This window comes from Mixophyes fleayi, chromosome 4 (genome assembly GCF_038048845.1).
Source record: "Mixophyes fleayi isolate aMixFle1 chromosome 4, aMixFle1.hap1, whole genome shotgun sequence".
Taxonomy (NCBI): domain Eukaryota; kingdom Metazoa; phylum Chordata; class Amphibia; order Anura; family Limnodynastidae; genus Mixophyes; species Mixophyes fleayi.
In genome coordinates this window covers 125,067,482-125,095,015 of record NC_134405.1, presented here as the reverse complement: position 1 = coordinate 125,095,015, position 27,534 = coordinate 125,067,482, and the positions used below count along the sequence as shown (strand labels likewise).

The 27,534-nt window shown below is 35.7% G+C and overlaps 2 protein-coding genes across 3 annotated transcripts in view; one reads left to right on the top strand and one right to left on the bottom strand.

Annotated features, from left to right (window-relative positions):
* The window catches only part of LOC142151975 (dual oxidase 1-like), a 48,345-nt gene extending 39,698 nt beyond the window's left edge, over nt 1-8,647 (bottom strand). Inside the window, exons 1-5 of the mRNA XM_075208131.1 lie at nt 8,590-8,647; nt 5,819-5,891; nt 3,491-3,574; nt 1,168-1,332; nt 843-1,030 (exon numbers count right to left, since the gene is read on the bottom strand). Of these exons, the coding sequence (XP_075064232.1) occupies nt 843-1,030; nt 1,168-1,332; nt 3,491-3,574; nt 5,819-5,876 (495 nt within the window). The 5' untranslated portion in view covers nt 5,877-5,891; nt 8,590-8,647. The remainder of the gene's footprint in view (nt 1-842; nt 1,031-1,167; nt 1,333-3,490; nt 3,575-5,818; nt 5,892-8,589) is intronic.
* LOC142151977 (dual oxidase maturation factor 1-like) lies at nt 273-26,097 on the top strand. 2 transcript variants are annotated; one of them, XM_075208133.1, is made up of 7 exons: nt 273-328; nt 15,518-15,691; nt 18,027-18,084; nt 18,600-18,734; nt 19,279-19,492; nt 23,511-23,725; nt 25,470-26,097. In XM_075208133.1, exons 1-7 carry the CDS (start codon nt 311-313, stop codon nt 25,634-25,636), a joined length of 981 nt encoding a protein of 326 aa, XP_075064234.1. In that variant the 5' UTR covers nt 273-310; the 3' UTR covers nt 25,637-26,097. The 2 variants fall into 2 exon arrangements, with proteins under 2 accessions (XP_075064234.1, XP_075064235.1); XM_075208134.1 differs by lacking the exon at nt 273-328 and adding an exon at nt 8,825-8,915.
* Nucleotides 26,098-27,534: the final 1,437 nt, after the last annotated feature.

Below are 27,534 nucleotides of genomic sequence, written 5' to 3'. Positions count from 1 at the left end.
CGTAGGTACAAATAGTAGAACAGGTGAGAGGTTAGGATACAAGGCACACTAGGTTAAGCAGGAATAATCACCAGCATTGGACTGACAACAGGAAGGCGTTTATAAAGCCATCAAATCAATCAGAGGATGTTGGAAGATTGACTGCATACGTGTAACAGTGATTGTACAACTGATGCTGTAAATTGAAACCTGAAGAGATGCTGCCAGCTGAGTATATGGAAAATGCCAGCAAGAGATTGGATATGTTGCAGTGCTTACCGCATAGTTACACACATGAGAGTCCCAGGCATAGTTAACTGACCAGGAAGGAATGCAGATAACGAATGAGGTATGCAGATGATATCCTATTTCTTAACAAAGGCTGTGGGGCAATTAGTGGTTAAGCTTCTGGGAGGATATAAGGGTTAGGCTGTGAGGAAACTATAGCTAGAGATTAAGAGCAATTTCTCAATGAGCAATTTCCGTTAATCTTTAGAGCAGGGAGAAAATGCAAGTGAGTAGTTTTGCTAAAATATTTGGTTCTTAATGTTCTTGGCTTATATACTTGTGATGTAAAAGGGCCAGCTGGTATTGATGGATTAATAATTTCAATGTATATAAACAAATGACATGTCATTTTTATGAGATTTTAGACATATGTATACTCTTACTTTGGTTAATAAAGTTAAAACCTGTTGATGTATAGGGCAATAAGCAGTATTGCCTGGAAAAAATGGGTTAATAAATAGGCTACAGAAACAGTGTTACATGCAGGTTATAAAAAACATAACAAATACTTTTACAGGTTTGTATTTAATTTTTACATGCATCTGCCATTAAGCACAGCTCAATTTTTATTTTACCTGCTCTCTTGGGCTGTTAGGGCTTTTTCCTGTATCAAAAGCCCATTGACGTCTTTGCAATGGCAGAACCACATTGCTCTTGTTCTCGGGATCAAATACAGGGTCTCCGGCAGGAATATAAATATTCATAAATTCAGCTGGGCAAGCAGGTCTTTTTGTGGCCACTATTTCAGATAGTACATGATAACCTGAAATAAAGTCAACAAGTTTGTTGGCTTTTTGTGTATTGTTTCACTTTTACATTTGTTATATTTTCATAATAATGTAAAACAAAAAGTCTAAATATTTAAATGGAGTTTAAAACTGTAAATTTTTTTCATCTCACCAAAAAATACTGCCATCACTGTCAAGTTGCGAGGAGATGGAGAACCTGATTCTCCTTTCATTACCACATTACTGATTTTCCGTGGGTTAGGGAGCTCCGGTTCTGATGCCACTTGATAAACTCCATCGGAATAACTTGCCGGAATGACACGCAACAGTTTAGAATCTGGTAATACACATATTAAAGCTTAATTTTCCTGCATAAACAACAGGTTTAAATATTAAACAAAACAGACTGAGGCAATATTCACAACTTTACAGTATTTTCTTGTATTTAGAACTAGGCCAACCAAGCAAATAAAACCAATGTGAGCACAGAAAGAACACAGAAACACTTTGCAAGACTGTATGGAAGCTGATAGGTATGACTGCAAGGCAAAAACTCAAAATAAAAATAGAGGATGAGCAAGGCTGATAATTAAATTAACGAAAGAGTCAATGGAGATCTTCACTGTATGTATATCTAGCTTAGATGTGTTTATAAGCTAATTTTATTTTCAAGTATACAAGTGAGCATTACTTTATATATTAGGGGCTATCCACATGTCTTAAAAAATGTAGCATATGTATAGGTCATTTAAAAAAAGTATAACTTAATGAAATCATCAAAGGTATTAGCTACAAACAAATACACTTTATTGCATGAACTTGGGTCAATGATTCCAGAATGTCACATACCGGACCCGCAGACCAGCCTGCCGGGGTCCAGCATGCTTATCTTGCGGCCACTGACGCTTCTCCTGGTGAGGAGCGGCAACTGTCCACTAATGGGCAAAATCTTGGATTCGGGTCTGTGTCTTTTGTCTCCCTTGTTATTCAGCCACAGGCTGAAAGACAGGGGAGACATCAAGGCACCTGTGCCTTTCCCTAAATAGCCAGATCTTCTTGTCCTTTAGCCTGCTAAATTGAGGATTACTTGGTTCCCTGCAGTTACTTGTCTAAACTTGGAAAGTCAGAGTCAGAGTTTCTGAGCTTAACCTGGCAATCCAGACATTTTATATCTGCAGTCATCTGCCTAACTCGGTAAGCCAGAATCTCCAGCATATCAGCTTAATCTGGCAATCCAGACACCTTATATCTGCAGTCATCTATCTAACTCGGTAACCAGAGTATCCAGCTTCTCAACTTAACCTGGCAATCCAGATACCTTTACTAGTTCTTTCTACACCATCTCCAATTAGTCTCACTTGGTGCCTGTCCGGAGAACCACGACCTGCAGGGCTGAACCTCCTGACAGTGTTTTCAATAAATGACAAGTAGATCACTGATTGGTCAGTACTCTCAACCTATTAGAAGGTCATATGTGGAGGAAGCACTGATATCAAAATGCTCCTGTCATTGACTGCTGGAGAATCAACAACAGGTGCCGTGGATCTAGACAATGGACCACTCACCCAAGAGGAAGTGGATTTATTATTAACATCGCTGCCTAAAACCAAGTAATCCATTCTTGTTTATGAGAATTATGAATAAAATTAGTGACATTTCCTTACTAAATGTGAATGTCATGCAACATGTATTTTTGAATCTTAACTCTTCCCATACTTCCAGCTACTAGATGCTTAAATTGTATTAGTGCTAGGCACAGGTTGGTATAATATGTTTAGCTTAGGTTGGAATACCCCATGCACAGGTTGAATATACTGGACATAGCTAGGTATCATATGCTAGGCATTTGGACTGTGTAATATATAGCACAATATTTTTTTTACACTTATGCTAGTCATTGTTAAGTATTGTATGATACTATGTCAGTTTTTCTGCCCTCCATGATTAACGATTCATGTAAGGAAAATATAGACAAAATCATTTTACATCATAGCCACATCCACTAAAATTTGGAGATTCTCACAAATGTTTCCTTGTACTTTATGTCTTCTAGCTTTCAAAGGAATTTGGCATGGCCTGATCATAAAAATATGATTCATTTTTGTTCCTCCACCAACCTATTGCAGACCTACATTTTCTGATCCCTACAGCAATGTATGGTGCTATTTATGATTATTGTAAGTTGCTCTATAATGTGTTACTAGATGTGGTAGATCACTGTCTAGCAGGGAAATCAGGAGAGATGCATGGTAATACAGATCTACAAACCTGTGAAATAGTTAACCAAGCAGTGTACACTATCAGTGCTCTAATAAGTCAGCCCTGGAAGAGCCAGTTAAGTAACAAGAAATAAAAAAAAAGACCATAGAAGAGCTAATAGTGCAGGTGGTGGGAGGAAGGGAACCGTGGTTAATGTTCCCTTCCTCCCACCTTATTATGAAGAGTAATGACTTAATTACTTAATTAATATAACTGACTTAATTACTATAACTTACTTTTGGAACCCATGCTGTGATGTGCCAGATTATTGTACCAACCATCATAACGTTGTACCTCCCAGTTAACCTTTGATTGAGCATCTGTCAAATAGAAGTCAAACCAGTAATGTAATAATTTGTTGGCATGCAGGAATGCAGATCAAAAACCTCAAAGTGCCAGTGCACAACAATCAGAAATACAAAAATGAAAGATATAAAATAAGTGCTTTCCTCATTCAAATAAAAAAAAATAAAAAAAAAATAAATATAGTGCTTTAATAACTGTATGTGAAAATTCTATCTCTCTCACAGAATCCACCTTACTGTGAAGCAAACAAAATACATCAAATAAATAATTAATAAAATGATTAGAGTCCTCCTTTTAACAATATTTCAATATGGCAGCAAAAACGGATGATTGTTTGGTGTGCAGATGCTGTGGCCATTAGGATCTGTGATACGTGCCGTGACCAAGTCCTCTAATTGTGAGGGCATTAACAACATGAAGCAATGTCTCTGAATGGAATTTTTTAAGTTTTCCTGTAATATTTGAATTTGATCATAACATATTGTTAAAAGGAGGAAACTATTACTATAATTATTTATTTGATGTATTTGTTTTTTACACACTTTTATTAACTTTCATTTTTGAATCCCATAAAATAAAATATTACATTTCAAAACATGTACAGCAAATACAACATAAAAAATGAAAGTAAAATGGATAGGAAACCCCCATTGACAAGGAACCAACTTAATTGTTGACTTTTTGTCCAAAGCTCAACATATTTATGAATGCCTTGTATATTTTATCAGCTAGACTGATATATGTAATTATTTGCCTACTTATTAATGACCTTAGATTATGTATATCCAAGGCAAGGAAGTGAAATATTAATACAATTATGACATAACTACGGGGTTGTCAATAGGAGGATTAAGGTGGCTTTCTGTTCCAATGGATGGGGAATATATTGTACCAGTAATACAAATAATAAAAATATTATAGTAAGGCAATATTGCTATTATGTATTACTGTGGTAATATTGGACTATGCAGAGCATTTTTTTCAGAATTGCAAAATTACAAGGGGAAGGAGGTGGAAGAGAGAATTGCAGTAGGGGAAGGTGGGAGAGAGAATTGCAGGGGGAGGAGGTAGAAGAGAGAATTGCAACAGGGAGGAGGGGGAAGAGAGAATTGCAGCAGGGAGGATGTGGGAGAGAAAATTACAGGAGGGAGGAAGTGGAAGAGAGAATTGCAGTAGGGAGGAGTTGGAAGAGAAAACTACAGGGAGAGGAGGTGGAAGAGAGAATTGTTCCAGGTAGAAGATTGAAGAAATAATTGTAGGGGGAAGTAGGTGGAAGAGAGAATTGCTGCAGGGAGAAGGTGGAAGATAGAATTGCAGGGTGGAAGATGTGGAAGAGAGAATTGCAGGGGAGAGGAGATGGAAGAGAGAATTGCAGCAGGAAGGATGTAGAAGAGAGAATTGCAGGGGGGGGAGGAGGTTAAAACACAACTGCAGACGAGAGTAGGGGAGAACTGCAGTGGGAAGGAGGCGTGACAGAATTGCAGGAGTGAGAAATAACTGCGGGGGGAGAGAAAGAGCTGCCCAGGAAGGACAGAGGGGGGTTTCATGATTAAATTAAAATATACAAAATTTCAGAGAGGATGTAAATATTTAAACTAATAAATAGTGTGATGCTAAAGTAGAAGTAGGCAGGGCTACTATCTTAAAAAAATCAGGACATAGATCAGAGGAAATGGAGGGATATGATAAGGCAGCAGCTACATGCCATTCGCAAGATAAGATGCAAAATATCAAAAGATATCTAAGCCATACTTCAGTAATATATTTGATCCTCACAGATCTCTTATTACATATTAAAATATTATTAGAAACCACATGTGATTTTTTATTGTATATTGTTATTAGAAAAAAATATTATTAAAAAGACAAGATATAATGGTGTAACGCACATATTTATTTCAATATGTTTCAAATGTATAATTTTTATGAATATATCTTTAATTTGGCTATTAATGTAAAGTTATATCCATATACAATCAAATAATAATCAAATCATTTGGCTATAATGATGCATTCTGAGGCAGTCGTCCCATGCAGCAAGTTTTGGGGGACATAAATAATAAGATAATTAATATAATTAATAAAAAAATATTGTTGGTAGATCTAATAATTTGTGAAAATTACAACATTTGTATTTTAAAGTGTAAAGCAACTCATATACCAATGTTTATGATAGTTTGTATAAGGCACTGATATATCGCAACAAAGTACAAATTAGCAGATGATAAACTGTCCCCTTTCTTTTTAAATGTACCTACCCAGGCATATCCACACATCTGTCAGGAAGAGCAAGTGTAAGAAGAATTTCTGAGTCATAATTGTTTATTGTGCCTTGGGAATAAAACAGAAAATAAAATACAATTACATAACATGTAATACAACAATTATCTGGAATACACATAGATATAATTTTTTTTATAGTAGTGGGTAGTTTACTATTCATTTGTTGTTTTTTATTTCCTTCCAAGAAGTGTAAATGTCTCAATTTTATAACCAAGTGACCCTTTCTCACTGGCAATACAATAAAACACAGGGCCATTTCAATGTTTTATATTGCTGCAGGAAATATTAGCCGTTTACAGATAAGTCGAGTCATCTGCAATTCTGTCTCCCTATGATAAGATATCCAGAACAGGAAGTCATATAATATTTCTGTTTGTTTTATTTGAATGTACATGAAATGATGTAATCTTATTGTTATATTATAAGGCAAGTTTTCCAATCCATTAAAATACAACTGACAGCAAGTTTATTTGTAATTCTACTTCTCCAGCTCTGGGGAGTGTTAAAGAAAACTGAACTTATAAATCTATTTCAAAGTTGCTTTGTGTATGTCAAACTACAGTGTTAAATGTATATATGTGATTATGCAGTTAAAATACCATTACAAATCTCACCACCATTATTTACACATCACTGTCATAGTTTGAAATCTAGCCACAATATTTTATATATATATATATATATATATATATATGTGTATTTATATATATATATATATATATATATGTGTATTTTGTCTTCACTTATACCAGTATCTGGGCAACAGAGTAAACACTGGTTTGTATATGGGCACTGATTTTATCTTATTAAACGTAAACTTTTTTATTTTGCTATTGATTATTGGTATTGGCATTTATGACCATAGATATACATTTTACAGAGATATATAGATCTATATTGAGTTCAACATATAAATAAATAGTATGCATTCTATATGTAGCTAAGACTTTTTATTTGTGCCACACTTTGTTCATCTAATAGTGATAAGATATATTATTCTCATTAGCTTCTTTGGTAACATGGCATAATACTAAATGGAGGGTTGGTATATTTTGGCTGTTAGACTTTATTAAGTAAAAGTGGTGATGATTTCTTATGTCAAAATGATCTATCATTTTCTTTGTTTTATATTTATCTATAGAAAGTCACATCGACCAGATGCATTGCTTCAGACCTACAATACAAGTTGATTTCACATAAGCAAACGTTACACTGTAATATTTATAGATGCTGTATATGGAAAGATGTGTACACACGGGTGTTAAAATTAAGCTGTCAAACTGTGCTTAATGTGAGGGGTAGACTCACATTACATCAATGTTCACTTATTATAAAATATTCTATAATATCAAATAAAACAACATTTTTCTTAATTAATTACTACTGATCAGCTCAAAATACCCTAAAGTCACGTAATACAAAGTATATAGAGTTGCTTGGTAGTAACAATTTCCGAATAAATCCAATTTGATTTTATGATGTAAGAAAATAAAAGGTAAAATACTTTTTAAAGTTATATATAATCAGGCATCATTTACTGCAAAAGCAGAACAAGTGCATCACTGGAGCTAAGTGTAAAATCGTAAAATAACAGAATGGTGGCTCTGTCAAACTGGTTTTCTAACATGAGAGTTGCTTGATCAAGTCCATAGACAGACCTTTATTACTGATGTTTGTTCAGGCATGCAGGGAATGTTTACAGCATAGACATATGAGTAGCTGGCAACTGGTTTAAACAAACAAGACTTTATTGTTACTTATTTTAGTTTTTACTATATAATTTTAATGTACAGAAATTTTGCTTTATTATGTTGTTTTAATAGATTCTGAATTTTGGAGATCAGATTTGGTGGAACTCCATGTAGATCATGCTCATCCATTGGCTGGCTTAACATGATGGGACATATAAGTCCTCAACAGCTGGGGAGCCACAGGGTGTCATTATCTGACTTAATGACTGGAAGCTAGGTGTGTGTTTCTGTATCACCACCTACTGGTCACAACATCTTAGCAACATCGTTTTTTACTACCTGTGAGTGGGGAAAGCTAATTCCAGACCCCACTACCCAGATCACTCAAGAGACATATATTCTCAAAAGTACTCATGTCTTTCCAAATTTCATAGGATATAAATAAATAAAACATTGCTTTGTTAAACAGTTTTACAATTCATTTTTTGCATCCTTTTCATGATTATCATGTGTTATAGTACTCTATAGGACACTTTCCTCATCCCTCTCTGATTACAGAAATAATCAGTGAACCCATCAATTAAGGTACAGACTATGAAACATTCAGAGTTTAAGTGACACATAAATAATAATTAGTACAGATAAAAGGAGATAAAACAGTTGTCTAATGAAATAACCGTATGTAGGGTAGAACCTACAACTAATTTGCAAACATAAAGTAAATCTTTAATCATAATGTACTTGTGAAATCTAATTCAATTATTAGTTGATGAAATAATCTATGTATACATGGTTAGCTTGCCCTCCTGTGTTCAGAGAAAGTATAAATAAAAATCTTTGCACTGGGAAAAGAACAGATGAATCTTTTAATAAAATTAAAATCTCTAAACATTCTGCTTTGCAGTAAACAAGAATTCATTACAGAACCTATTAATGGTGATTTTTGTTGATATAAATATTAAAGTAAGAGCATTTTAATTCCACAGCACATCAGCATACAACCAAGCAGTAACGTATGGTACAGTATATAGTATTCTCAATAAAATTCAACTCACCTCTTCTTGTAAACGCCTGCATAGGTTCAGTACAGTTAAACACACTGGTGAAGTTGTGTATGTGACATTCTAGAGGAGGTTTATGAGTTGGTAAGTACAGTAACACCTGGGTTGGGCTTCAAACTTATTTGAATAATATCCTCTATTGTTACCACTTGTGATACACAGAAAAAAAAGTATGATGATTAAATGATGTAATCTGTTACTCCTTTTTGTTGGTAGTGGGTATAAAACCAACAGTTACACTTGAGATTCCATTTGAGCTCTTCTAAACTTACTGGCCCTGACATACACCTTAACACAAGGTACAAGAAGAGTGTTTTCAGGTCAGTTTGTTCATTTCTTTGTTAGACTTTTAGATTTAGATTTATTATCGTATATCTATATTTTTTATGTCTAGTGCTTATTGATTGCATTGTTGCTTTTTTTTTAGCAATTTTATGGTTAATTTTTTTCATTGTTCCCTTACTATAGTTTACATTGAAATGTCTTAATTTGCCTTCATTTCTTTCTGTATATATATATATATATATATATATATATATATATATATATATATATATATAAAAAATTATATATATATATATATATATATATATATATAAATTATATTGTAGATTATAGTATAGCATATTTATAATTTCAGTGTTATATAATTATATTAGAATTATATATTATATATGTTTAGGATAAGGATATTAAAACTTACAGTCAACACCAACGATTCACACGCTGGCAAAAATTTTAGGTTCCCATACAGTATAACATTCAACTTACATATTGGAGCCACCATATCAATTTTAATTAGTGATGTGCAAAATATAATGATTTTATTTGAAATAAACACTAAAGCAAGCTAATCTTAATTCATCGTCATATCAGCTATGCAAGCAATTAATAACTAATGTTATATTATAGTTTAGGATATGGAATTCAAGTCACCACTCACCTGTACTTGTAAACCTCAGCACATGGTTGGTGCAGGTAATAACGCCGGTTGGTGGAACTGTGTGCGTGTTTGTATGTGTGTGTATATATATATAGATATAGATATAGATATATATATACCAAAACAGACATAGTATTCCACACAGGCATCCTTGCTACTATATATATATATATATATATATATATATATATACATACATATTGTAGCAGAGATGCCTTTGTGCCACAGCTCTCCATATATATATATATATATATATATATATATATATATATATATATATATATATATATGTCTATACATATATGTATATATATATATATACATATATACACACACATATATATATATATATATATATATATATGTATATATATATATACATACATACATACCACAAAATAAATGGGGTAGGGTGCCACATGGTATAATACTGTATTTAAAAGACAATAATACAGTGACTGTACCAAAAGCCAGCAAATGGAATGCTCCACATGTATAAGGTAGAAAGAATTTTAAAATTTTAAAATTTTAAAATTCTTTCCACCTTATACACGTGGAGCATTCCAATTGCTGGCTTTTGGTACAGTCACTGTATTTGTGTCTTTTAAATACAGTATTATACTATGTGGCGCCCTACCCCATTTATTTTGTTTTAGATTTTTCCATTCCACCAGTGGCGCACGCCGGATTGTTAGGGGAGAGAGCTCCGTTTCGGCAGCACTGTACTATACAGCAGCCACGGCACTGTCAAAGAAGCGTCTGCGGCGGTGCTGTATTGTATAGCGCATCGCCGCGGACGCTTCTTTGACAGCGCCACGGCTGCTGTATAGTACAGTGCCGCTATGTGGGGCACTTTGTTAGCGGAGGGGAGGGGTTTCTGGAGACCCAGAAACCCCCCCTGCATGCGCCCCTGTCCACCATCTGGTTTGTGGGAATCGGCAGCCGCCTGAACAAAGGTGAAACATTTTCTATATAGACTATACTGGGACTATTAATCTATTCGGAGTTACGCGCTGAGATATATATATTTTTGTGTTATATATATATATATATATATATATATATATATGCTCTCCTGCAAAGGGACAGGTGAGGTCCCGGGAACTCTGCAAAGGAAAGCTGCATACAGAGTTAATTCCCACACAGTCTTTCCCATAGCACACAATCACACAGGTGTACCATATGCGTGTTATTGGTTTATTGATTTATTGTCTATGATTGGTTTGCAGTGCTTGAGTGTGTTGTTCATTTTATGTGGGTGACTGATGCTGGAAGAGCTGGCCAGTCAGTAGAGAGCTGGACTGTGTTTAACTTAGCATTAAGGTCACCATGAGGTGTAAACAAATTGGCATTGTTTATTGGTGTTATCCTGACTAAGAATTGCTCTGTATTGTGACACAAACAATAAAGCACCCTTTGAGTTGTGTCAGTGCCAGAAATACTACAAGTGGTGTCAGACAGAAGGTGTCAGAAGTGCTACAAGAAGGCCACATTTGTTACTATATACATATATATATATATATATATATATATATATATATATATATATATATATATAGATAGATAGATATAGATAGATATAGATATAGATATAGACATAGATAGATATATATAATGTGGAAGCCAGCCTGATTGACACAATATTGACTGTTAATGGTTGATATTATACCTTAAGCAATACAGAGTAATAAAGTAAGCTTATACTTTGTGTGTCCATTTCCGTTCTCTTCAGAATTCAACTGGGAGGGGCCAAAGTTGACATGCTTTGAGTAGATATATTCGGTAAAAACTGGATAAACTTGTTAACCCTTAGGCCTAAGAAAGGTTAATGAGAAAGGTCAAGCAAAATAAGGTGAAGTGAGATTTACATGCCACCACACCTGCTTTAAAGAATGTTCATGTATGTTGCTTTTTATCTCAAGGTTGCCAATGTGATTTTGGATTTTTTTCTTACCATATTAGGAAACTGGAATTAAAAGTAAAGATCATTACACTGTATAACATATGCTGTTAAATGGTATAAAGGCTTGTACTCATCTGCAAAAGGACACACTTCTCTCTGCTTGAGAAGTGTTCACATCTGATGTGAATGATGTGAATGCACAAAATACCTCAATACTTCAAAAGTCTTTGTAAGACACTGAGCCGTATCTATCTATCTCTCTCTCTATCTATCTATCTATCTATCGCTATGTTACATATAAACACACACACACACATATATATATATATATATATATATATATATATATATATATATAGATAGATAGATATTTACTGGACGAATTACACCTGTAGAAAAGTTCTTAATATACAATAAATATTTGTTTATATTTCATTATCTTTTCTACAAACTACCACCAATTGTCTTCATTTTACTTCATAGTTTACAACAGTGTTTTCAATTAACTCTGGAATGATACATTCTGTGGAAGTGTAGATTTATTTAATGATATCATGGTTGTTATTTTATTTACTTTTTAATGCAGACAGATAAGCAATGTGTAAATCACCATTTAGGGCATGTACATAATTGTGTGCACACATTGTTCTGCTTTATGTACAGTCATGGCCAAAAGTTTTGAGAGTGACACAAACATTATTTTTCACAAAGTCTGCTGCCTCAGTTGTTATGATGGCAATTTGCATAAACTCCAGAATGTCATGAAGAGTGATCAGATGAATTGCAATTAATTTCAAAGTCCCTTTTTGCCATGACATTGAACTTTATCCTCAAACAACATTTCCACTGCATTTCAGCCCTGCCATAAAAGGACCAGCTGACATCATGTCAGTGATTCTCTCGTTAACACAGGTGAGAGTGTTAACGAGGACAAGGCTGGGGATCACTCTGTCATGCTGATTTAGTTAAAATAACAGACTGAAAGCTTTCAAAAGGAGGGTGGTGCTTGAAATCATTGTTCTTCCTTTGTTAACCATAGTTACCTGCAAGAAAACACGTGCAGTCATCATTGCATTGCACACAAAAAGGGTTTCACAGGCAAGGAAAAACTAGATAAGATTGCACCTAAATCAACCATTTATCAGATCATCAAGAACTTCAAGGAGTTGTGAAGAAGGCTTCAGGGCGCCCAAGAAAGTCCAACAAGCACCAGGACTGCCACCTAAAGCTGATTCAGCTGTGGGATCGGGGCACCACCAATGCAGAGCTTGCTAAGGAATGGCAGAAGGCAGGTGTGAGTGCATCTACATGCACAGTGAGGCGAAGACTTTTAGAGGATGGCCCTGTGTCAAGAAGGCCAGCAAAGAAGCCACTTCTCTCCAGGAAAACATCAGGGAAACACTGATTTTCTGCAAAAGGTACAGGGATTGGACTGCTAAGGACTGAGGTAAAGTCATTTTCTCTGATGAATACCCTTTCAGATTGTTTGGGGCATCTGGAAAACCACTTGTCCAGAGAAGTAAAGGTGAGCGCTACCATCAGTCCTGTGTCATGCCAACAGTAAAGCAACCTGAGACCATTCATGTGTGGGGTTGCTTCTCAGCCAAGAGAGTGGGCTCACTCACAATTTTGCCTAAGAACACAGCCATGAATAAAAAATGGTACCAAAACATCCTCCAAGAGCAACTTCTCCCAACCATCCAAGAACAATTTGGTGATGAACAACGCCTTTTCCAGCTTGATGGAGCACCTTGCCATAAGGCAAAAATGATAACTAGGTGGCTCAGGGATCAAAATATTAAAATTTTGGGTCCATGGCCAGGAAACTCCACAGACCTTAATCCCATTGAGAACTTGTGGTCAATCCTCAAGAGGCGGATGGACAAACAAAAACTCACAAATTCTGACAAACTCCAAGCATTGATTAGGCAAGAATGGGCAGCCATCAGTCAGTATGTGGCCCAGAAGTTGATTGACAGCATGCCAGGGCGAATTGACGAGGTCTTCAAAAAGAAGGGTCAACACTGCAAATATTGACTCTTTGCATAAACTTAATGTAAAGCCTTAGACACTTATGAAATGCTTGTCATTTTACTTCAGTATACCTTAGCAACATCTGACAAAATGGTCTACAAACACTGAAGCAGCAAACTTTGTGAAAACCAATACTTTTGTCATTCTCAAAACTTTTGGCTATGACTGTAGAACATATGATTATTGCATGTTGTTTACACAATTAGAGTTGTTTCATACAATAACATTGAGATCTGCAGCATATGATACCCCTGTCATAGCAGGAACTAGACCCAGACTGGGAGCAGAATAGAACTGGGACTCCTCCAAAGCCCCCAGGCCAATGGGGATTGGGGTATGTTTTAAAGTTAGAAAAACATTAATTTACATTGTTGAAATACAAGAATTTTATTTAACAGAGTTAGTGTCTTCATTTACTATTAGTTTTCTGTGTTGAAGTACCAGCTTGCAGTGGCTGTCGGCTCATACTGTCACTTATAGTTCTCCAAGCATATCAGTATACTCTGGCAGTCATTGACATGCTGGTATTTGAGGTACTGTAAGTACCAAAGCAGTTAATGGCTGTTATGGATTGCTGAGACTTATAGTTCCATGCAGTAAACGTATGTTTTTCTAATTTTAAAACATTACTCCTACTTTTGAGCATGGGTCTGGTCTCCCTAGGGGGCATGCATTCATTTTTTTCTGGGATGATTTCAAAGGGAATTCATCCCTGTGCTGAACAGGCTGGGGCTTGTTCCTACTATGACAGCAGAAAACCACATAGGGTCTCCCTGTTATAGTATGAGCAGCCCAGCCCGACTGGTTTTTGCTGGAGGACCCCACACTGCTTATTTCCACATTAGAAGTAACTAACCATAGCTATGAGTCCATACTTATATTTTTTGGGGGAGGTTAATTTTATTATTTAATTTATGTAAACATTTGTTTTGCTAGTAATGGCGACTCCTGATAATCATGTGAATGTGCAATAAACAAGACAGAGTTTGACGCTTGAGAGTTGGCTATGTCAGGGCCATTACATTTTGGTGAAATTTGCAGTCAACAGTGGAACGATACACCTTGCAGGAGGGCGAGCCTAGTGTTGTTCCTCCATCCACCAGCCGTCTCCTGCTCAGCTCTTCAATGCTTGCACAAGGGACACCTCATGCACAATGAAACCCCATTTGGGCTATGAGGAGTCTGACTTGCAAGCAAATATGTATACTGTTTCATAAAAATAAGCACTTGGTCTGGAAGTACAATTTATTGACATCATGATGGTACTTGTAGCATCCCCTTGTGCTTTGTCACCAATATATATGTGACATGCATTATCAGCACATATTGTGGGTGTTTCCACCCAATAATGGTGTAAGGGTGTTTCTACCTCATAGTCCCTAATGCTTCTTAAGCAACCAATTCTAAATAAAAATAAGTTGCTATTGGTTGGCACACAAGACCACTGCTGTAAAATATTAGAAAGGGGGTTGGGCCACTTTGCAACATTGCATCACTAAACTGGGTGCACAGTGCTGCAGTATCCACCTTGTACAGTCATCTCCTCAACACATACTATGGATACCTTTCCATCAACATCTGTCTGTGTAACATTGGAAGATTCAGGGTGCAACTATTATCATAATTATACGCAAGGTGAAGATATCTTTAAGGGAAAGCCATGGCAGGATGGTGTACTCTATGTCCTCAGAATCATATAAGTGTAAGGGGATGAGGTGGTGACTATTGTTTCATAAGTACTATTCTTTCCAGCCATCAGCAACCACCTGACCAAATCAAATATCTAAATATATAATTGTAAATATGGGAAAACAATCTCATCTTTGAGTAATCCTTCTTTAAGTTCCATATCAGATTCGCATTACTGCAGACTTAGGTTTGCACCCTGCAATGGGCTATGCAAACACTCTCAGGATATTGTTAGAGTTTGAAAGTAGGGTGTAAAAACATTTATAACAGAACAGGACATGATATGTGTATCATAGTCTCTATCAGTCCCATTAATGCATGTTGTAATTAGATTTGATATCTTTATTTTTTAGGTAACAATTAATTCCTCTAGAACAACCATGACCTTCTACGATGGTGTATTCCCTTTCTACCCACATGCAAGAAGGACCTGGGTCTTTTCTGTGGATTACATTGTCGTTATCATTGTATTTTTAGTATTTGCCCTTGCTTTTATTCTCATTATCCCTGGGATAAGAGGCAGAGTGGTGAGTTATTTATACATCTCATATCTCATAATTATTTCTCTGCATATTGTGTACTCTTTGCTATGAGTGCCAATTGATGTTAGGTGCTATTAATGAGGTAAAAGTAAAAATATATTCATAGGGACTCATGTAGACTTATGTCGGATTTTTTGTGTAAAATACACATTTCTGTACTGCACATGTGCACCAAAAATGCATATACATATCTCCGTATGTTGATTTGAATGCAGCTGACATTTACTAGTCATCATTACACTAGGAGAAGCAGAACAGTGGAGGCAAGGAAGAGGTTGAGGACAGTAAGGGTGTATTCACATAACTGCGACTCAAACTTGGAGGCGTATTATTAATGCATATTGTTAAAAACAATTTAGAAACATTAGATTGACAGCCATTCAGCCTTCTAAATTTGGACCATAAATGCGGAGTATATTCTACTTCAATTTTCATTAAAACTTACATTGGTACCATATTGTTTGATTTAAAGGGAGACTACATGATAAGAGAAAAGTATTCAGATAGTATCTAGACAAATTCTTGTATTTTCAGTACCCTTAGGTATGACAACATATTTGTTTTGTACATATAATTGTTTGCAAAGCACAGATCCGAGCTGATATGTTGACAATGAAGATTAACACTGCTGTAGGATAGATAAACCTGATTGAAACAGTAATTTCCTTTTATCTATCTTATTAAAGCCCTGGCTATGTTCCAGTTTCCTGGTTTGCCTGATATTTCATTGTATATTCTGCCTCACCTACTTGTAATACGTCAGCAAGTTGGCCAGTGTAAGCCAACATATAAATATCTTACCTAATCATTGGTCTCAGGAAGTTATGTGATGTTACATACTTTCGTGTCTAGACCAGGACACAGTATGACAGATTTAAAAGTCCTAATACTGAAAGGTCTTTTTAAAAATGACAAGGAGAGAAAAATCTGGGAATTTAAGCTACTAAGAACATTCCACTCACTGATACAAGGGCTCAATCTAACACCTGGATTTATAACCCACTACATGGACACACTTCACACCCCACAGCAAACTGACTCCAGATCTCTGAACTCTTAGGACTTTCACTCTTCCATCCATAACGATCTCCTATTTATTACTTTAGCTTTTCCTAATGATGTATCCCCTCCTGTACAAATTTCTTGATGTAACAGCTCTTAAATTTTGTGCCTTTTTCTCAGTCATTCATTTGTAAACTTGCCTGATGAAGGGGCCTCTGTGCTCTGAAAGCTAGCAAATATAAAACAAATTTTTTGGTTAGCCAATAAAGGTATCACTCCTATAATACTTTTATCATTTTTGACACAAAAGTATTTACCATCACATAGATTTTTCTGGCTAACACGGTACTACAATAATAATAAAAAAATATTTTTTGCTACACGTTCCCAGGAATTTAGGATACACATGGAGTCACATTTAACCCAGACGTGCTTATCTTCAATCTTGAATAAAGCTTAGGAACTAAAGTTAACAAATAAATCAGCTTGTAAACTTGGAGTAAATATAGCTTCTCTTCACCTAAAAATACATTATGTCACAGTGGATGACTCATTTATTTAGCTATGATACAAGCATTTCCCTTTGCTCTCCTATTTGAGGAGCACCCATAATATCCTATACATAATGTATAATATCCTCCCACTGTGTCTTACAGTCTGTAAGGGGAGATACTAAGTAGATCACATGATTAGAAAATGTAACCCCAAGTTCTACCTGTAGTAAAATTAGTATAGGAACCCAAGCGCTCATTAAGGTCTAAATATTTACATACCCTTTTACTAAATCTCCTTAAACTTCACTTCAACATTTTTGCTGCCAATTTTCTGGATTATATTATGCAAGAAAAAATTATACAATGGCTTATCGTAAAAAACATCAAACTTAGATAACTGGTAATAGTGAGGCTAGAAATTAAACAGTAAAATAAGCTTATTTTATACCATTAAACTTCTATCATGTTGTTACGCCAATGTTGTCTGCTGAGAAAACAGACTATGGAGCATATTCAATTGTTGCCGTTACTGCCTAAAGTAATGCGGTGCGCGCACTATTACCGTCATTACGGTAATAGTGCGCATAAATACCATTATTACGGTACATTTCATGCTGGATTTATGCTCGCGGCTCAGGGAGCTGCGAGCTGAAATCCGGCTTAGTATTACCGTAATAACGGTAATACTTTTTCCGTGGCGGAAAACACCAACAATTGAATATGCCCCTATATATGACCAAATGATCTTATTATTGTTTTAAAGCAACATAAATATTTACTTCATACTTAAAATTAAAAGCAATCACAAAATTCTTTGTTCACAGAGAATATCCTGGACATGCAGAGTTCTAACAAGTCTGTTCATAGGAGCTGTAACAGTCGGTAAGCAAATAACTGGTTTCCTGGACACTTAAACACATATCATATTGATCTCTACTGTGTTATTGAGGCAAGTTTGTGTTGTGGCAGATTGATAGTTATTTCCAAAGCACAGTGAAGGTACATTTCTAGTATATTTAGCATAATGTTGTTTGGATAATATACCCTCTATAGAATATTATAAGGGTAATAGAAGTCAGAGAGGAGTTCCTTGGTCATAAAGTCACAAGGCTGCAGGTCAAGTTTTTATATACAGTCCATGAAAGGCTGAGGTCACTTTTAGTATTCATAATTATTCACTTATTATTTACAAGTTTTTCTAATGATGACATCAAAACTCAATAATTATAACTAATGACATCATAGCTCATTGTTTATACATACGTATTACAAAAGTGTACAAAGGTGATGCTAATATCAGTATATTATTTGTGTATAAACAGTAAAAGCTATTGTATTTCTTAAAATAGTAAATAAAAAAAACACCCATTTTTGTCTTTTGTCACTAATAACTTCAGCTGTTAACTTCACCACTGACTGGGAGGTTGGATCCGTTGATGCTACAACTACATATAAATCGTTCAGTAATGCCACGGTGAATGCTAACATTGGAGTACTTGTTGGGTTTAATGGAGTCAATATTACTTTAAAAGGTGAGATTAGTCACATCATAGAATTTGTTTACTGCAGAAATATATAGTAATAATAAAGTATATGTATCTAAAATGATGAATGGTTCTTTCATATGATGAAATAGAATGTACTGTGATAAGAATAATCTAATGTATGCTGAAAGTAGAGGGACCAGATTTTCTGTTCTGCTCAATCAAATCATGTATTAGCAGGTTTTACAGTGCTTACAGTCTAAATTCCCTAACACACACACACACACACACACACACACACACACACACACACACACACACACACACACACAGATTAGGGTCAATTTGATAGCAGCCAATTAACCTACTAGTATGTTTTTGGATTGTGGGAGAAAACTGGAGCACCCAGAGGGAGCCCACGCAAACATGGGGGGAACATTTTGAGTCAATTCGGGTGAATCTGACCAGATTGGTTGCCCAGGTTTGCACATCTGGTAAAAAGGTTTGGTTTTGCAACTAAAATGCTGGCTAGACATGTTACAGTTGATTGTTGTATCTTATTGCTGATTCTATTTAACTGTGTTTCCAAAAGGAATTCCCATTAATCAAATTAATGAGACAATTGACTATAATGAACAGTTTTTCTGGAGTTTTGGATCAAATTTCAATGAATATTACAATGATGGTCTGAAAAAAGGGCTCCCTAACCCTATTCTATATGTGGCAGAGAAATTCACCCAGTATGACCCATGTGATTTATTTCGCCAATACAGAATATCTGGTCATTACGCATCAGCCTGTATGTGGTAAGTACCATTGCCAAGATGATTATGTGCAACATGAATTTTTTTTCATCACACTAAATTCCATGTAGACCTACAATATTAATATTTAGCACATTGATATGTTTTAAGTTGAAACAGCCACAAATGTTATTTTATTATCTTAGTGTACATTTTCTGTAGTGCTCACTTAAACCTCTTTCATACTGTCGTCTCAGCAATATCCCGGGTATATGAACCCGGGATATTGCCGGGGGACAGGCTCCCAGACAGGCAAATTCCCAGGTCGACCAGGCTCACTGTATAATGTAATACAGGTGTAGGGTCCGCTATTGCCGCTTTAAATGCATAATTTTTCCCTGGCCAATAGGAATGACGTAATTTCTTCATGTAACCTGCCGGACAGTCAGAGATGAGGAAATACTAAGGTGTTAAGAGGAGTTTTTTATTTACTTATATACTTTTTTTAAATTCAACTTCTTCTTTAATACATTTTTTATTTTTTTACACTAGTGGGTGAGACCCGGGTTGAAAAACCCAGGTCTCACCTTTCATAGTACAGGCGACCCAGTCGGACCCGGGAATAACCCCACCAATAGACCTAGAGTGATTCATACTGCAGCCTCGACCCAGGTTGCCAGGGCTCGCCCGCGCAAAAAAACCCGGGTCGAGGCTGCAGTATGAAAGGGGTTTCATAGGCAGTTTAAAAAAAACAAACCAGTTTAACACAGTATAATATTCGACTGATTTGGTAGATTTTGCCATTATTGTTGTGTTATTTTCTGTGTAAACCAGAATTTATTAAGTCTCACACTTTCTATGAATTATAAGTAGCTCACTTATGCAATAATAAATGGAGGCCTAGTTTCATGGCTTATTAAATATCAGCACAGCAGAACATAATTAAAGCAGCAACAAGAAGAAATATAATACTGACTTAAGTTTGTATACATTAAAAATGTAAACTACACAAATTGAGGGCAAAAATAGTAGGGGGAAAGGAAAAATGTGAAATAATTCCCACATCTGACAGCTCTATCTTAGTATTGTTCTTAAAGATGAGTATTGCTCACTGACTGATTAAACACTTTGTGCCTGAGTCATTAAGGAGAGCAAAGCATAAAAAATGAGTAACTTTGTACCTGGGCAAAACCATGTTGCATTGGAGGGGGAGGTAAATTTAAAATGTGGGGAGAGATTTATAGTTGGGAAAAGGCATGTCCTAGATAACCTTTATATTTCAGTGTAAAAATAAAGCTATTTGTGTGCTACATGAAAAAACAGCCAGTATTTAACTTATGTGCAAAATAATAAACTAATATGCACCCCTTGTATTGATACATGGTTTGTCCAGGAAAAAACTTACTAATTTTTACGCCTTACTTTCCTTAATGAATCAGACCCATATTGTTTTGTCTTTATTGAGGAAGTTATGTGCAAGGTATCTTGCTAATCATGTCTAGATAGTCTTGTGACAATCTCACTGAAATAATAAAAAGAGGAGCAGCCATTTCAGTAATAATACACTCTGGATTCATGAATCATTAAGAAACCCCTCCTCTTTGTCTGCCTGCATACTGATTTATTTAGAAATAAGACAGATTACATACATTTCAGTCACCTGTGCCAGATTGATGTTGTTACGGTATTTGTGTGTTAGGCATTGCTTTTGGACATAGCAGATATTGGTAGATTGGTGTAATCTTAACATAAGAATAAGGGCCTGATTCATTAAGAAAAGTAAATTTAAAAAAAGGAGTAACTTTGCACCTTGGCAAAACCATGTTGCTTTCGAGGGGGAGGCAAATTTTAAATGTGATGGCAGATTTATAGTTGGGCTAAGGCATGTTCTAGATCAACTTAAAATGTCAGTGTACAAATAAAGCTATCAAGAATTTGTTTGCTACATGAACAAACAGCCAGTATTTTTCTTATGTGCAAAATAATAAACTAATTTAAACCCCTTGCAACATGGTTTTGTCCAGGAGAAACCCTACTCATTTTTTTTTGCTTTCCTTTCCTTAATGAATCAGGCCCAATATATGTGAGGAATGTCTTAGAGCTGCAATGGATCTCTTCAATATTGTCCTATGTTGCATGAGTTTGTAGTTTTGTCCCTGCTAAAAGTTGTGGGAGCTCTAAACCCTAGGAAAAAGGATACTCAAATAGTTATTTTTACATAGCAGGGTAGATAGGGTTTCACCTTTACTGTACTGTTCAAAACACATGCCCTATATGGATTACTCAAGTGCAGAACAGGAATATTTTAAAGCTGCCATTAGTACAGCTTTGTAATATTTCATTTATAAATGACTTATTTACCATATTATGGAACAGTGTCCACAGTTATATGACATTACAGTTCCTAGAAGAGATGTCAACTTCTTCTCTAAATATCTTCTCTGCAATAACTACATATAAAAACTAACAGACATTACTTTTAGGCCCACATAATAGTATATATACTATATATACAATATCAACATACCAGATACACAATGATTTATAGTCATTTCCCTATACAAGAAACCTGGGTTTAATAAATTGTTTCACTTATTTGCATTTTTTACATCAATTAATTCAGCACCTATTCCACAGATCTCTTATTTCAGTACATATTTCACACAGATTAATTAATTCGGCAGAACTGTAAAATAATAATGTATAGATAGGACATAAATGGGGTAAAATTGTTCATTTTGGAAGGTATGTATTAATTAGTCTCCTGAGGGACCCACATATAACATGACAGCTTCTGCACCATGTTTTTCTTTTTGAAACTGTGGCACAACAGACATTTCCCTTGGTTTAAGCATAATTTAGTATCATAGTTTTTTAATAAAAGCCTAATGCAGGAGATATCATAGATAATAGGTATCACATTAAACTGCAGTCCCCATAATTCTTAATAAGGTTTGTGGTCTGGGGCATATTATCAAGCTCTGAACAGCCTAGCTTTTCTGAGCTTGACCCCGATGCCCGTTCTGCCCTATGGGGAGAACATTGCAGGAGGAACGTTCTCTGGCAGGCTTTGTGCTCCCCCCCCCCTTCCATTAAATATCGAAAATGGTTCTATACACGCGCAACCTAAGGTCTCCAATGCGCATTAAAGTCTCTGGTTAAGACCCTGGAGTTGTTGGTATAGTAAAGTTATCGCTGGCACAGCCTCTTATCCCGTGATGAATTTTTAATAAATGGCTGTGGTATAGCATCCCTAATCATAGCGATTAGAGAGGGAAATGCAGCCAATAATAAATAGGCCCCATAAACATTAACATTGAAGTTACATGAACATTTTTGATACAAAACAGGTTATAATAACAGGAACAAGAAAAATGTGCTAGTGTAGAATATAATAAATAATTGTTAGATCTGATTATCATGTAGCTGGAATAGAGTTTATGGCAGTGATTGGTAGGCAGTGAATATGTTTTCCCATTTAACTGGAATATACTAAGTTATACACAAATTATAACAGATATATGATAGCACAGAGTCTCCACTTAGCCATGGTGACCCGTCCACTGCAAGTAACTGTGATCCAACTGTGTATCTATATCTGTATATCTATGCAGCAGCTTTGGCATGGAGAGCAGCCTTATAACATCAACATCAGGAACTAATCATGTACCACCTTTGGCTCAAAACTGTAGCTTGCAAATTGTGCTGCTCTCTCAGCCCTGAGTACCTCCTCTTTCACACTTTATATGGGCCAATAGCTGCTCACACTGACACAAGACTAGTTATACACAACTTTCATTTAGTAAAACAGTGGATATCTGGATATCAGTGTGATTCTACAGGATCTGGAAATGAACACATTCAGAATTTCCTTTCCTGGCCCTAAATTGTTCTTTAACAAAGAAGTTCTGCACAATGCCACACAGAAGATATGTTACTGACACATATTGTACGACTCATTTTTTGGAAAACAAGCTCAAGATGGAAGATATATTGTCTTGCAATGCTGATAAATGAGCTATACTGTATGTTGATATTTAAGGAATGTATTAACCCATAAATCTTGAATTTTGTTTTACAGGGTGGCATTTTGCTCTTGGATTATCTGCAATATTTTGTTCTCTATGCCCATTTTCATATATGGAGCTTATATGATCCTAGTAACAGCAGCTTTCATCATTTTTTCTCTAATTTCATTTGCAACTGTGAGAAATGCAACGTTTTGTAATATAAATTTTGGATCAGAGCCTCTGAAAACACAATTTGGAGTATCTTTTTGGCTGAGTCTGGCAACAGGTGAGTTATAACGCTGATCCAGAAACAAGTTGCTTGTATAAGGTGATCCCCAATCTGTGTTTGGTCTTCACTGTCTATTGTTTATTCCATAAGAAAATAAATAAATTGAGCAATTCTGTGGTCTGATACCTAAATACATAGAAAGACAGCTGGATCAAATAACATTTTTCTCCTTGTCGTTGGTAAAACACACCTTAAATCACATTCACAGTATAACTTTTGGAAATAGTACATGTATGTTCATTCATCCATACAAATTGCTTCAACTATATCATTTATCTGTTTAGTATCTACCTAGGATAAGAAGTAAGACAGTTGCAAGCTTATTATTTCCTTATGGTCAGAGATAGTTTCTTCCTCTGTAGTGGAATGATAAGAAGCTGGAGAGACTGCAGTGGCAAAGTAGGGAGGGCTGGTAAGGGGGCAATTTGTCCTTTAGGCCACTCTTACTCCTGTTTTGGAGCCACAGGCGCTGTATATAGTATCTATAAGCCTCATTTAGAGGTAGGGATAAATCCAGCTGGAAGGAGCAGTTTTACACCTTAGCTAAACTATGCTGTCCTGTGCTTGTTGGGGCAGGGTGAGGCTATTTTAAAATGTGCAGATAGATATAGAGGTAGGATAAGGTGCATCCTAGTTCGACTCTAAAATACTTCCTGCAAAAGCGGGAAGTATTTTCCTTGCAGGCAAAGCAAAATCACATTACACCCCTTGCATTGCAACATGGTTTGTCCTGGTGTAAATTTGCTCCCTTTGTCTAGATTTGTTACTGACTCTAAGTAAGGGCATATATGTCTATGTGGCAGTTACTTGGGATGTAATGTCCTATGCCAACAGTGGCTATGCAGATTTTGATAAAAAAAATATTGTTAGAAAACTGTCATAACTCTAGGCATAACTTTAGCTATCCTGCAGGAAGACATGACTTCTGGCTAATTATATGGTGCTATCTCTGCAGTACTATACACACAATAATTTTAATCTCAACATGTGAGGGTTGTTCTACTGAAACATGTTCCACTTACTTGTATTATCTAGCCCAGATGGCCAGAACAAATTTTTCTGGGCCAACCTTTTAGCTTTTGCCATTCAAAAACTTATGGACCAGCAGTATTTCACTGGAGCATACTTACAATAGTGTCGGTCTAATATACAACTGATGTTAGATAATCATTATTGCGGCCTGGGTAATATTCCCAAAAGCTAGTTTGTTCAACAGCTCATAAACCATTTATCTATGTTAATTGGTATCTATATTCTGTTTGTTTCTGAAATGTTCTTTGTTCTTGTACAACCGTAAGTTCTTAGTAAGCAACCAGTCTACTGGCAGCATTTGGGTGTCATGGCTGCAGGTGCAATGGGGGAGGTCAGCTGCCTTTACAAGAAAAACAAAGGGAAAACTCATAATGAGTATCACTTATATAATTACAAACAAGGGCTTAATTCACATGCTTATGTTACTTAATTAACATATTAAGAATCAAGAATACTTACATTTTATGCAGCACAACATTATTACTTACCGGTAATGTGTCATTTATAGTTTCCATTTAACAACAAACAGTGGGCTTTATTGTAACAATTCCTATACTCTGTAAAAACTTAATTATCCATCTGGGGATTAACATCATTACTTATTAATTTGCTCCCTTTGTCATGCCTGATGCCTCTTTTCTATAATGTATGGCATTGGAGATTATATGGAACTAGTATTTTCACAGTGCCATGATGTTTGTCATTTCAGGCTTGCTTTGCTTTATCATTGGGATAACATTAATTGTTTTAAATCGGTGTGTTCCTGAAAAGCTCAAAGTTTTTTTTAACACGATTGAAGAAGATGAAGAAGAATCACCCAAAGAACAATATAGTAATGAACACTGTTACACTAATGATGCATTTAGACATGTATAATTGCAAAGCAAATTCATGGACATATCAATGAGCTTTATTAGTAAATGAACTATTAACAAGGTCGTGTTGGATGACTTCACAGTATAAAATTTCCAAAATGCCTGAATAAGGTATACTGACAACTGGGAAATTTACCAAGTATAGTAGAGCACCACGTGGGTGGACCAATCAGCATCACTCTGTAAAGCACAACATCCTTTCAAGTATCTTGTTCTTTATTTCTAAAGTAAAAACAGATGTTCGGTTTCCGAGCAGAGTTGAAGAGATGAGAGAGTCATACATTGAATTCTACCTGATTATTAAAGTTGTTCACTGTAAGAGAAATGGTGAAATAACGAAAAACCTTGAATGAGTCAACAAAAATTGTACTAGCTAACATATTTATATTGGTCTAGCATATGTGATTTGTGTATGTTAATATTTTATGGTGAAATATTATAATAATTCCCATTGGAATTAAACTCCATAAAAAGATAATGCACTATATGTGTTCTGTTTTTATTTCTTAATATACTAGAGTTCATTTATAAGTATGACATTTAGGTTTAATATTTGCACTACACAAACACAGCAACTAATTAGCAATGAGCTTTTACCTGTCTATTCAAGTTAAAGCAAGTGTATGATTTGATTCTATATTTTAATGAGCTGGCTCTTGAACAATAGGTAAGAAAAATATCTAGAATTGTTAATTACAAGTTAACCCGTGCATGATACTCATGCATTCTAGTCAAATCAAGCTACTTAAGGTGTTAAAAAGGTTCTTGTCATGCATTTGGGCCATAGCCCAGGCCTCAACCACCAACCACTCCCCACTGTCACCCCCGGCAACCACCAACCACTCCCAACTGTCACTTCTCCTTCAAGAAATATATATATATTTTTTTTAAATCTTTATAAACACTTTTAACAATTAACAAATTAAATTAACAAATTAAAAACATCTTAGTATACCAAATTTCAGCCCTTTCTGATTTTTTTTCCCACACACACTAAGAATTTAGTAGGTCAGTGTATAACTCTACCCAGCAGGTGGCGCTGCAGCTTGGTTTTATTTTTTCCACACACACACAGACAGACAGACTAACACACGCCACTAGACATTTATATATTAGATGTTTATTATCTTTTATTTATAAAGGCACCACAAAAGGTTTGAAATTGACAGTAGTATACAATAAACAGACACCAATGATCTATAACACATTCATAAAAATAAAATAAAACAAAAGCCAGGCATCAACTATTCTACACAGATAACTTGGTAATGCAGATTAAGTGGTTTATGGGACAGTGATGGTAATGTCCAGCATCTGTTTTCCTGGACTCAGGAAAACAGATTTAAGGAATCAGGCCTAGAGGCACAGAGAGTGATGCAATAGTAGAAGGAGAACACAAGGAAAGAGGGCCCTGTTTGTGAAAAATTACACCCTAAAGGCAAGGTAAAGACACAAATAGGGTGGCAATAGGGTGGGAGAGTGGAGGTGGTAAAGAGTCAAAGGATTTAAAAGGACGGCTGCTAGGCTTGAATAAAAAAAATGAGTTTATGGGAATGCATAAGACATTGGAGAATAGAGGCTAATCTGATAGGGCACAGAAGATCGTTCCAAAGGTGGGGAGCAGCCCAGGCGAAATCCTTGAAGTGTGAATAGAAAGAGGTGTGGTAGTGAGGTGGTACACACTGGCTGTAGGGAGTGGGGAGTAGAGGTATGAGAAGAGATGAGGTTGGAGATGTAGGGTGGGGTGGTGTGGTGGATTGGTTGAGAGGTTTATATGTGAGGGTAAGGAGTTTAAATTTAATTCTGAAGGCCACAGGGAGGCAATGCAGTGACTGGCAGAGAGAGACAGCAGAGACAGGGTGACGGGAGAGAAAAATAAGGTGGGCAGCAGCAATGAGG

What these genes read in the sequence shown, in the direction of transcription:
- LOC142151977 (XM_075208133.1), top strand. An exon ending in AGTCAATATTACTTTAAAAG is followed by an intron (nt 18,735 to 19,278) that starts GTGAGATTAGTC and finishes TGTTTCCAAAAG; the next exon opens with GAATTCCCATTAATCAAATT. An exon ending in TTGGCTGAGTCTGGCAACAG is followed by an intron (nt 23,726 to 25,469) that starts GTGAGTTATAAC and finishes TTGTCATTTCAG; the next exon opens with GCTTGCTTTGCTTTATCATT.